This window comes from Gossypium arboreum, chromosome 11 (assembly GCF_025698485.1).
Source record: "Gossypium arboreum isolate Shixiya-1 chromosome 11, ASM2569848v2, whole genome shotgun sequence".
Taxonomy (NCBI): domain Eukaryota; kingdom Viridiplantae; phylum Streptophyta; class Magnoliopsida; order Malvales; family Malvaceae; genus Gossypium; species Gossypium arboreum.
Window position 1 is genome coordinate 2712980 of NC_069080.1, and position 11245 is coordinate 2724224.

Genomic DNA, 11245 nt, shown 5'->3' on the forward strand with positions numbered 1-11245 from the left:
TCAAGAACAAAAGAAATCGAATTTAGATCGGGGGAAGTCAAAAGTTGTCGAATAGTCACTTCGATTCGTTTGTTTCCGTATGAGGTAAGTTCATATGCAAATAAACGTATTTCAATTGAATAATATATGTTTTTTTGTTGTGGAAATGTATTGAATTGCTATGAGAGCTGAATAATTGAATCTAAGAAAGTATCGATAAAGTTACGACATCCGAAAGCCCCGTACGAACCATAGGAATAGTATAGGATACATATGTCATGACATAGGATTCTGAGGTGTGATATCGTGTAAGACCACGTCTGGGACGTTGGCATTGACTTGAGATTTACATGTAAGACCATGTCTAAGACATCGACATAATATATGATTTCGTGTAAGACCTTGTCTGGGACAGTGGCATCGATATTTGATTACATGTAAGACCACGTCTGGGATGTTGGTATTGTACGAGCTTTCCGAGCTATCTGAGTATCCTTATTGTTTTCGAACGGTTCAACGTGCATTATTGAGAAATAAATAATCAAGTAAATGTGTATCCGATTCAAGTACGTACGAAAGGTATATAAAATTTGGCAATGAGAAGTAAGAATGAATATGATCATTTGAGATGTGAACTATATGAAAATGTGATGTGTTTATAAGCAAGTGATTATGAACAATTAAGCTATATGAGAAATATGATATTGCAATTGTGTTTTGCCATGATTCATATGTATGAATTGGTTTATAATTGTTTATGTGATAAGTTTATTTGTATATGGCTTACTAAGCTTTGGAAAGCTTACTTTGTGTGTTTTTCAATTGTTTTATAGATTATCGAAGCTATTGTGAGCTCAGGGATCATCAAGGATTGTCGTCACACTATCAAACGATATTTTGGTACTTTTGAAGTTGTAAATATTAATATATGGCATGTATAGGCTAGTGATGTTATGATATGTGCTATGTGTATTTCTAACTATGTGATATGGCATGAATATGATTGAGACTATAGGATTTGTCTTGGTATAGACTATGTGATGAAAAAAAAAATGATGTAATTGATGTATATATATATGGTCTTGTGTGAATGGGCATTTTGGTATAATTTGGTAGTTGAAATGGTATGCTTTGATATGAAATTGAGTATGAAATTGATAAGTGATATGGTGGATTGAATTATGCATGTTTTGGTTATGGTTTTGGTTGCAATTTGGTCATGAATTATGCTTTGATTGATACTTGTAGGGATGACCCTTTTTAGGTGGCATGTTGGCACTATAAATCGCCTATTTTTGTCCACACGAGCAGAGATACGGGCGTGTGTCTCAGCCGTGTGTGACACACGGTCTTGATACACGACCGTGTGTCCCTTGAGGTACCCTTTCGAAATAAGTTAGTATACCCCCTTGTTGACACACGGTCTGGCATGTAGGCGTGTCATGTGGCTGTGTGGATAAGTTAGTATGTATACCCTGTTTTGCCACGACCTAGACACACTGGCGTGTCTAATGCCGTATGAGGCACATGGCCTGTTCAGACGGGCGTGTGACCCCTGTAGCTTAGAAAAAAATTGTTAAGTTTCGAGAAATTTTATACGAGATCGGTTTAATCCAAGATCTTTTCCAAAGTATACTTAAGGTCTCGTAGACCTATTTAAGGGACATTTGTGAATATGATTGGATGTGATTTGATAATGTGTAAGCTATGTATGTGATATGTTTGTAATATGTGGTGAATGGTTTGGTAATGCCTCTTAACCCTAGTCCGACGACGGATAAGGGTTAGGGGTGTTACATTAAATCAATTTTTTTATATTTAAGGAACTATAATATAATTTCACTATTATTAATTTAAAATTTTATAAATTATAAAAGAGTGTAAATGAATTTTTTTTTCATTTGAGGTCCGAACATCTGCCAACTCCTGACTTTGCTATGTTAGTTAATTTCTAATTTAATTTTTGCGCATATAGAAAAAAAAAATTCTTACTAGTAGGGGTATTCATAGTTCGGTTAAAACCGAATTAATCGATTAATGATTTTTTAAAGTTTTAGTTATCGGTTAATTCGATTCAAAATTGAATAATTAACCAAAATAAATAATATATATTATATATAATATATTTTATATTAGCAATATATTTTTGAACCATTATTTTTATATTAATCAAAATAAATAATATATAATATATTTTTAAACTATTACAAAAATATCATTAGCGATATATATTTTAATATATTTTATATTCATTTTAACCCAAAAAAAAAATATATATATATATATATATAGATTTCGATTCAGTTAACAATTAAATATTTTTATATTTCAGATAGTTCAATTCAATTAATAACCGAATCGACCATTTGAATATCCTTATCTACGGGGAAGGTCATTGGAAAACTTTACTCCATTGGGCCTAAATTTCGAATTTGCGTTGCTAGACTGGGCTAAATTGCTAAGAAGCTTCAAATTGGGCAAACCCCCAATCTCTCCATTGATTTTATTTCGATTAAACCGTATTCTAGAAAACGAAGAACATGCAAAATTCATTTTCATGGACATTTAACGGAATAAAATATCACACATCTCATGCGTACATTCATCTAGTTTTGCACGGTTCAAATTCTCATAATTTATATATACTTCAAAAAAGACAAATAAAAAATCATTAGAGTTAATATTTGGTTTCCCATGTGTAAGCGACCCACTTGAGAGAAAAAGAACTTTTGATTGGCTTAAGCTCATAATGGAATAAAATAATGAAATAGCCTCAGTCGTCAAAATGTTTTATTTTATTATTTTTAGAAAAGTCTTATAGGAATTTGAAGACAGGTAATTCAAAAAAAAAAACAGCAGCAAGCAGCAATAGATAAATAAATAGAGGTAGTCATTGGATGTCGCGTGTCCCCGTGACTTTTTTCCTATCGTAACGGTACACGTCAGCTCATCACAGATGTCTCTTTCCTTCACCTTGTGTATATTTATATAAATTAAATCTCGTGTTATCTCTTTTGGATCAAATCAAAATGCCACAACTCTGATGTCTGCTTTGTCTCTCCCATCCTTAAGCTGTACTTCCTCTTCTACCTATCCATTTTCCATTTCACTCAATTCTTCTTTTTCTTCTTTAATTCCGTTTCAGCGAGTGAAACTGTTTGGATCTACTTCTAAAGCAACGACCAGGAGTTTCTTCTTGACAGCTAAGGCAATGGCTGAGCTCGTTAAAGATAAGGAATCCGGTGTCGCCGCTGCTGGAGGCGGCGAGATGGACATTGAGCATTCCCGTACCTTCCTTGAAGCTTGCTCTGAGGAAGGTCTGCTTTCTTTTTAGCTCTCTCCCCCTTTTGTGATTTTAAAATAATGCTTTTCTATTTGTTTAAGCAAATGAAGTTTCCAATATTTTAAATAATACAGCATGATTTATTTATTTTATTCTTGTGTATTTCCGAAGAATGGAAACATATATAAATAAATATATATTATGAGGTTTGAAAGGGAATTAGTCATAAAAACTTGTGAAAGTAAAATTTGTTCTATTTTGAGTTGTTCAAAGATTACGTGATGACTGACCTGTTTTTTGGAGTATAGAAGAATGTATCAAATTCTAAATTGCTTGCATCAAAAACAGCCTTTAAGAAAAGGTCCATTTTGTTTTGTTTTTGTTTTTTTTTTTTTTTTTTTTTGCTCACTTAAATGGATTAAGTTCATGCAGCTGTAATATAAATCTTTTTAATGTCTTTCCAAGAAGCTTGGAAGTAAAACAATTTGATGCAGAGATTATGCAAAGATTAAAGAAAATAACAGCTACACTCGAAAGCAATTCTTAGCTTCATGCCAGAATTTGCTTCGTAGGAGTCTTTATTGATTTGAGAATTATATGAAAGGATGTCTAGATATGAGTAAGATGGTTGGAAGTAAAATTCATTGGACTACACGCTCTGTTATTGATAATAGCTTTTTATTTATTCAATGACATACTCCAGTATTATAAGAAGCTCTTTTAGCCAAATTAACTTTAACTACATTTATTTATGGTTCCAAAATTGAACTAGAGTGTTGGTTTTATTCTCTTATACTGCTTATTTGTCTACAGAACTCCTATCTGGAATTAAGAAGGAAGTAGAAGCAGGAAGGTTACCTCCAAATGTTGCAGCAGGAATGGAAGAATTCTATCGGAATTATAAAAATGCTGTAAACTGCTAAACTGGAACTCTTACTTCAGTTCACATTAATGTATGTTCTACTCTGCATGTAATATGTTGGTCTAGAAAATGTTGGCAGATATAACATCATATGTTAGCGTTGTGCTTTTACACCAAATGCACTATTTATACTGGCTTAAGCTACACTGTGTTATGAGAACAGGTACTTGAACTTCATAATTCATAATGTGATATTAACTTCTTTACAAATTTTTCATTGCACTTTGAAAATCTTGGTGGAAGTGTATCCAGTCAAACTATATGTTTTCAATAGTATATCCCTTAAATGATTGCAATATTTGGGCTAACATGTTGACTCAATGCTTGACTTTTACCTGTATATCTGAAACTTAAAAGAGAACCCATTTTTTTTTTCTTTTGCACGTCACAACATTTAGATTTTCCAAAGTGGAGATCCTGCTGCTGCTGAAACTGTGTTGTCGAACATGGCTGTAGCACTTGACCTGATGCTTTTGGATGTAAAGGTAATTGTTCTATGATGCTCTTTCAAGATGAGACTACAGTTTGTAACATATATGAACTTCCTTTCTCAGATACTGCATACAAATCATAAGTTTTTATGAACTTCTACATGAAATATGACGGTAGCTTTTCAGGATCCTTTTGTCTTTCAACCCTACCACAAAGCTTTACGGGAGCCATTTGACTACTACATGTTTGGTCAAAATTATATTCGGCCTTTGATTGATTTCAGGTAAGTGGACGACTTCCATACTGTCCTCTAATTGTGAAGGAATATATAGTTTCTCATTGCTAGTAAGTCCTGTTCATTATGTAAAATAATATTGTTCATATTCTGATCACACAAGGATGCATTTGTTACCTTCCATAACATTCATCTATTACGTTCGTTGCAGAAATTCATACGTTGGTAATCATTCTCTTTTCTATGAAATAGAGGAGAAGCTTAAGCAGGTGATAACGCTCAGTTTTCCCTCATAGTTTCTTCTGCAATTACTTCTGGACTTATATCTTACTGTTTTATGGGTCTTAATTGCAATTTCTTTTGGCACAAGTAAAAGTGGTGATAAGAGTTTTTAATATGCAGCTGGGACTTGGAATGTGTGTAGTACTACTAGTTATATATTTTCCATTTTAGCTAACCTTTTTGGGTTTAACTGTTCAATTGCTTGCAGGGTCACAATGTCGTACTTTTTTCAAATCATCAAACTGAAGCTGACCCAGCCGTCATTGCACTGTTGCTTGAGAAAACAAATCCACATATTGCCGAGAACCTGGTGATTCCCCCATAATTTCCATTCCAAGCATTCCATAGTAGTCGTTATCGTTGTGTTTAATCATAATTTCTGTTTATGCCGCAGATCTATGTTGCAGGAGATAGAGTCATAACAGATCCTCTTTGCAAGCCTTTCAGCATGGGAAGGTACTCAAATAGTTACTGAGTTTTCACTTGATTCTGTCAAGATATGCTAAAGTACCACTGACAAAAGAAAAACTTGTACCAAATTCATTTTAGAAACCTTATATGTGTGTACTCCAAAAAGCACATGTTTGATGTTCCTGAGCTTGCTGATATGAAAAGAAAAGCCAACATACGAAGTTTAAAAGAGATGGCTTTGCTGCTAAGGTACCTTAATGCCATTGTAATATTAACATCCTTGAATCTACGCTCTGATTTTTACAACAAATATGTAGCCTAAGACCAAAAACTTCGTATCATTATAGGACTGGCTCGAAATTAGTATGGATTGCACCAAGTGGCGGCCGGGACCGTCCAGATCCTGTTACAGGAGAATGGAATCCAGTAAGTGAGAAATGGGTAAAAGCTGCTTTCATTATCAGCTTGCTCCATTTATAGACAGACTAATATAAGGATGAATCAGGCACCCTTTGATTCTTCATCAGTGGACAATATGAGAAGGCTGATAGAAAGTTCAGGTGCTCCAGGGCATATGTATCCCTTGGCTCTATTGTGCTATGACATTATGCCCCCTCCATCCAAGGTGTGTATTTTGCTTTGCCAGTTTTGTTCATAATATTTATGTTTTCTCTTGTGATTCAATGGGTTTCTTTTTAAAGGTGGAAAAAGAAATTGGAGAAAGAAGAATCATAAGCTTTCATGGGGCTGGATTATCAGTAGCTCCAGAAATTGCTGCTAATTGTGAAAAGTCTGAAGAGGTTGGTTGCATTGGGTTGTGTTACGTTATGTTATACATATGGTTTATAGAAGTTGGAATATGGTATTTGATATTGAGCAAATTTGCCCTCTCAAAAGAAGCTGAACAAATTAGTCCTTGTTAAATTTAAAAGTGAGTAACTAAAGATAATTAATATCTTTGTTTATTTTTTCCTTTAGTTTATCTTACTAATAAAAAATTTGCCTTAAATATTTATATATTTTGTCAATTTGATGCTGATTTTAAAATTTTCAACAATTTTTTTAGAAATCTAAAAACAGTTTGTAGTGAATATTTTAGAACCAGGACTAAATTGACAAAATTTGTAAAGATTGATGGTTAAATTTATTAGTATACCAATCAAAATTAGGATAAATTGACGGAAAAAATAAATGTTCTTATTAATTGTTCTTAGTTTCTTACTTTTGAAATTGACAAGGACTAAATTGTTGTATCGATTTTTTTTGAAAAATCAATTTATTTAATATCAAAATTGAGTTACATGCATCTTGTGTGTGTTACACTTATTGCTTGAAAACAGCATCTGTGATTGCGGGCTGAGAGTTGGCTTTTCCTTTTCCTTTTCCTTTTGGGATGAGCAGGTTAAGGATGTATATACACAAGCTCTATACAAGTCTGTGACAGAGCAATACAATGTCCTCAAATCAGCCATACATGGAAAACAAGGGTTAGAGGCATCCACTGCAGGTATAGCTTTGTCTCAGCCATGGAACTAGTTTATAGTTGAAACCATGTCAAGTTATCAACGTAACTGCACCCAAAGCGGTAGCCATAGGCAATTCTTACATTACGTGTGTATCATGTTTGACCTACGTGCCTATTCAAATTTGATGTTTTACGTCATGACGTATTTTGGAGTGACGAGGTCCAATAATTATTCATTTTCTTTTAATCGTTATGGCTCTCTTTTCAATGTGAGAAGAGAGATGCATTAAAATTGTGTTAATAGTCTTGGATTTAGTGTTAAACTAAGATATGTCGTTTGGGTTCTATTCATTGTTTATCTGAATTGGATAGAATTACTTTGATCAAAACCGATTGATAGATGAGATTAAACTGATTGAATCATAAACCACTCATAATTAGTAAAATAGTAAAAACAAAATATTTTATTATTACATTTGAGTTGGTAATCTAACCAATTCGATTACTGATCCAGTAATCAAAACCCCAGTTCTAATCGCCTCCTCTGTATGATGTTAAGAATCATAATGTCTTTTTTTTTTTTTTTCTTCTCTTTTTTTTATAATGTTACGCATCATAATTTTCAATTTTTCATATGCTCCAATTCCTCCCACTCAATTTCTAGTATAATACACGAGGAACGCAAACAAATGAAAATGCATTTTCATCATCCCATATGAAAGTGGATCATCTTATTGTTTCTAATGAAAATTCCTAATACAAAGTTAAAGAGAAAAGACGCTCTTTTCAATTTTTAACACTGTATCCTTAGGCATATTACCATTGCCATTGCCATTGAAATCCAACAAATGCCAAAAGGTCTGAGCCGTTCTCCTTTCAAAAGAACGATTTAAGGATCAAGCAATATCCTCATTGCTTGCCATTGCCTTTTCCTTTTGTTTCCTTTTCGTATACTGGACAGAAAGGGAAAAAAGATCATGGTGCGACAAGGTCGGGTGTTTCAGCCTCGATTGATAAGCAAGCAGTGTGTACTTTGCCCACCCAATTATCCAACCGATCCCGCAAGGATTTTGATCTGTGGGATTCCCAGAACTCTCGGCTGCACCCAGGAGATGTAGGCAGTTCCTTTAACTTGATCTATTATGCCCTCTATCAGATGCACCTGTATAGTGTGACTCGTAAAAGGTTATACAAGTCATCTTCAGGATTTTTAGCCCATTTCAAAGAAATGTTGAGACAGGGCTTCTACATGTTCGAAGTCATGACCAAATAATAAGAAGAATTAAGGAAAAAGAAAAATGCGAGAAAACAGAAAGGGTGAAACATATCTGAAGAATGTTTGAACTTACAGACAGGCTCTTCATGAGAAGATGCTCAACATCCTCAATCGACAGTTTTGTTCGCTCAGCAATAACTTTTAAAGGAATGGTTCGATCTTCAGCCGGGCGGCTGCATGGAAACATATTGTAGTTTAGTTATTAACTACACATACAGATAGCAGCAATTTATTCCGACCTGATCCACTAGAGGACACTGTAAACTGACACACCTGAAGATAATCTCCATTAAGCAAAGAACATTAATTTTTTCCAAGAGCCTCTTCTCATTCTCAACCAAGGCTGGTTGAGTCCTCAATGCAGCATGTGAATGCGACACAATTCTTGATAGTGAACTAAATCCCCTGAATTGAAGGCTAGGAGGATATAGTAAAGCCACTCTACACTGGTCCCCAAAAGACTCTTTACCTGTAAAAGATGTCGAGGATGTCAACGTCTCAAACATAATGAAATCAAGTAAAAACATTAATGCAAAGGAACCCCAGAAAGTAAAACCCATACTGGCACCATTTTTTACAAGCTCTCTACTGATACCATAATGATTTGCATTAAGGAACACTATTGTATCAGGCAAACTGCAGTGTCAGCCACAAAAAGTTGAAGTATATGTGCTTAACTCATTAAAAAAAAAGCAACAACAAGCATGAATAACTGTTGCATCGAGAAATATTCTGCCAGTTAAAAAATGGATAATTATTTAGTACACTTGCGATGGTAAGTTTTTATTCGACAAGCGGAGTTAAGATTTTGCTATGTGTCCTTAAGTAGCATTTTAAAAATTAAATAAATAAGACATGAGGCAAAATCTCAACCTTGCTTGTCGAATAAAAACTTTCCACCGCCTATGTACCCAATAATTACCCGTAAAAGAATTCAGACACAACATATATTATAAATTAGGAAACATGACAAAGTCGTTCTTACAATAGGATGAGCAAGCAGTTCCCCAAAGTTGTAGATATTATCTCCCAAAAGAGCAGAAAGGGATAGATCAAATGCCAAATCCTACATATACAAAAGATAAAATGAAATGAAGTGATAAGAGTATCTTCCATACGAATAAAAACAGTAAAATTTCTTTAGATTATCTATTTGTCCATCTATTCCTTATGACTCGAGTGCAAAGGAAGTACTAGCTAAGTCTTTCCAGCTGGAAAAAGAATACCCAAGTATATCAGTCATCTCACAGTCAGTTTTATCTTCCAAACTGAGGTATCCCCATTTCTATGCCAGTTTTATATCTAGTGTATGCCTGGCAACTCGACTCATCCATGTTATTATAAAGTTTTGGATATTGGAGATAATATAAGGAGATGTAGCATTAAAGAAAAAGGTTCAAACTATTCAGACTTGAAATTAGACTTCAGAGGTACTGCTGCACATGGATTGGATAATAAAATAATTATTATGAAAAGAAATAATTTCTAGAGAGGATTCTGAATAACAAGAAATTTGTAACATTAAAGCTTGATAAATGAAACATATTAATGAGTTCCAGTAATATCACGAGGTGATATGTTTGCATGGAAAAAAACACATAAGCCTATAAAAACATACCAACTTAAAAGATTCTGAGAGAGAATCCACCGATGTGTACCCAAGATAAAGGAGAGCACTTTTATAGAACTCAGCAAATTCTTGACGAAATTTATGGTATTGAGATGAAACCCAATAATAGCTAGCATACACAGATGGATCTACGCCATCCATACTGTCAAGGGCACTCTTTCCATCTTCAAGAAGTTTCTTGCACTCCTTTTGGTCGCCCAGCTCAAGCTTGAATTTGGCGACTTGCATCTCGATATAAAGAATAGGTTCTTCTATGCGCTTCTCTTTAGTAGCTCGAAGCTTTTCAATAACCCCTTCGAGATAACTAATAGCAGCTTCTTTCTCTGAGTATTGCCGAGACACTATAACAGCAAAATGTGCGAGCTTGAGAAGATTAATCTTGGTCTCAAAGTCAGTGATAAAATTATGATACAACTTGATCAGTGCATCTCCAGCCTGAAATTTAAGAAACAAGTATCATAAGAGGTTGGATGACTAGCAAAGATCTATCACATAGCCTACATTTTGTTCATTTCTAATGCATTTATAAGTATCCATAAATTCAAGTATAAACCCAATTCTTCTAAAGTAAATAAAAAATGCCATTTCATAACACTGACCAAAAACTTTCTTTAATAATCTTTTGAGGCATTGATCATCAAGAGCGATAAACATCCAATTTATTTCTTTCCAATTTAGAACAAAAAGAAAAGAATGGTAGAGAAGAATTAAAAAGTAAAAACACAATCCTGTCTCGTAAAACTGAACAAAAGCTAAAACAGAAAAACAAAAAGAGGAAAAAAAGAAGGAAAGCTCCTCCGTTCAAAAAACCCAAACTCCCAAAATCTTAAAACCCTAGTATGGAGATCTACAAACCCCAGACCCAATCAATACGGAATAGAACGAGAGATAAAGACCTGGAAGAAGGTGAGAGCAACGAATTGATCAAGCTTGAGAGTAAGTTGATGCCAAAGCTTCTTCTGATATAGATCTGCAAGAGAACTATACCAGTCGGATAGCTCTGGATGTTCATTTCGAAGAGAGTCTAGGCATTGCAAGGCCGCCATTTACCTCAATTTCCCTCAACAATGTCGAATGAGAGAAAATTTCCTTTCTTGTCTACTTAGTTTTCTCTCTATTATAAATACCAAAAGCTTTGATTTTTCCCCGTCTTCGAGCAAAGACACTGACACAGAGGACTAGGAAACCCGAGAATTTTGACTATATACGGGTCGGGTTTCACTAACAAAAATTTAAAATTAAAGGATAAGGTAAATTGATAATCTACCAAACGGAAAACATTTTTCTTTTTCCTTAAATTCCTAAGGAAATCATGACATTATCGTTTTAT

General features: G+C 34.1%; 1 protein-coding gene and 1 pseudogene across 3 annotated transcripts; one reads left to right on the top strand and one right to left on the bottom strand.

Moving 5' to 3' along the window:
• Window positions 1-2649: 2649 nt before the first annotated feature.
• LOC108464340 (glycerol-3-phosphate acyltransferase, chloroplastic-like) lies at window positions 2650-7436 on the top strand. Of its 3 annotated transcripts, none has more exons than XM_053021678.1 (13): window positions 2650-2914; window positions 3125-3296; window positions 4076-4173; window positions 4583-4669; window positions 4802-4899; window positions 5063-5120; window positions 5342-5443; window positions 5528-5589; window positions 5683-5793; window positions 5892-5970; window positions 6050-6169; window positions 6246-6344; window positions 6946-7436. In XM_053021678.1, exons 2-13 carry the CDS (start codon window positions 3191-3193, stop codon window positions 7078-7080), a joined length of 1155 nt encoding a protein of 384 aa, XP_052877638.1. In that variant the 5' UTR covers window positions 2650-2914; window positions 3125-3190; the 3' UTR covers window positions 7081-7436. The 3 variants fall into 3 exon arrangements, with proteins under 3 accessions (XP_052877638.1, XP_017620090.1, XP_052877637.1); XM_053021677.1 differs by lacking the exon at window positions 2650-2914 and adding an exon at window positions 2993-3053 and having other exon boundaries at window positions 3183-3296; XM_017764601.2 differs by having other exon boundaries at window positions 2650-3296.
• Window positions 7437-7709: 273 nt separating this feature from the next.
• Window positions 7710-11245, bottom strand: LOC108464341 (26S proteasome non-ATPase regulatory subunit 13 homolog B-like; annotated as a pseudogene).

Coding starts and splice junctions, on each gene's coding strand:
- LOC108464340 (XM_017764601.2), top strand. CDS start 3,023: ATGTCTGCTTTGTCTCTCCCATCCTTAAGCTGTACTTCCTCTTCTACC. Junction 5,444..5,527: donor CACATATTGCCGAGAACCTG/GTGATTCCCCCA, acceptor TTTATGCCGCAG/ATCTATGTTGCAGGAGATAG. Junction 5,590..5,682: donor AAGCCTTTCAGCATGGGAAG/GTACTCAAATAG, acceptor AATTCATTTTAG/AAACCTTATATGTGTGTACT.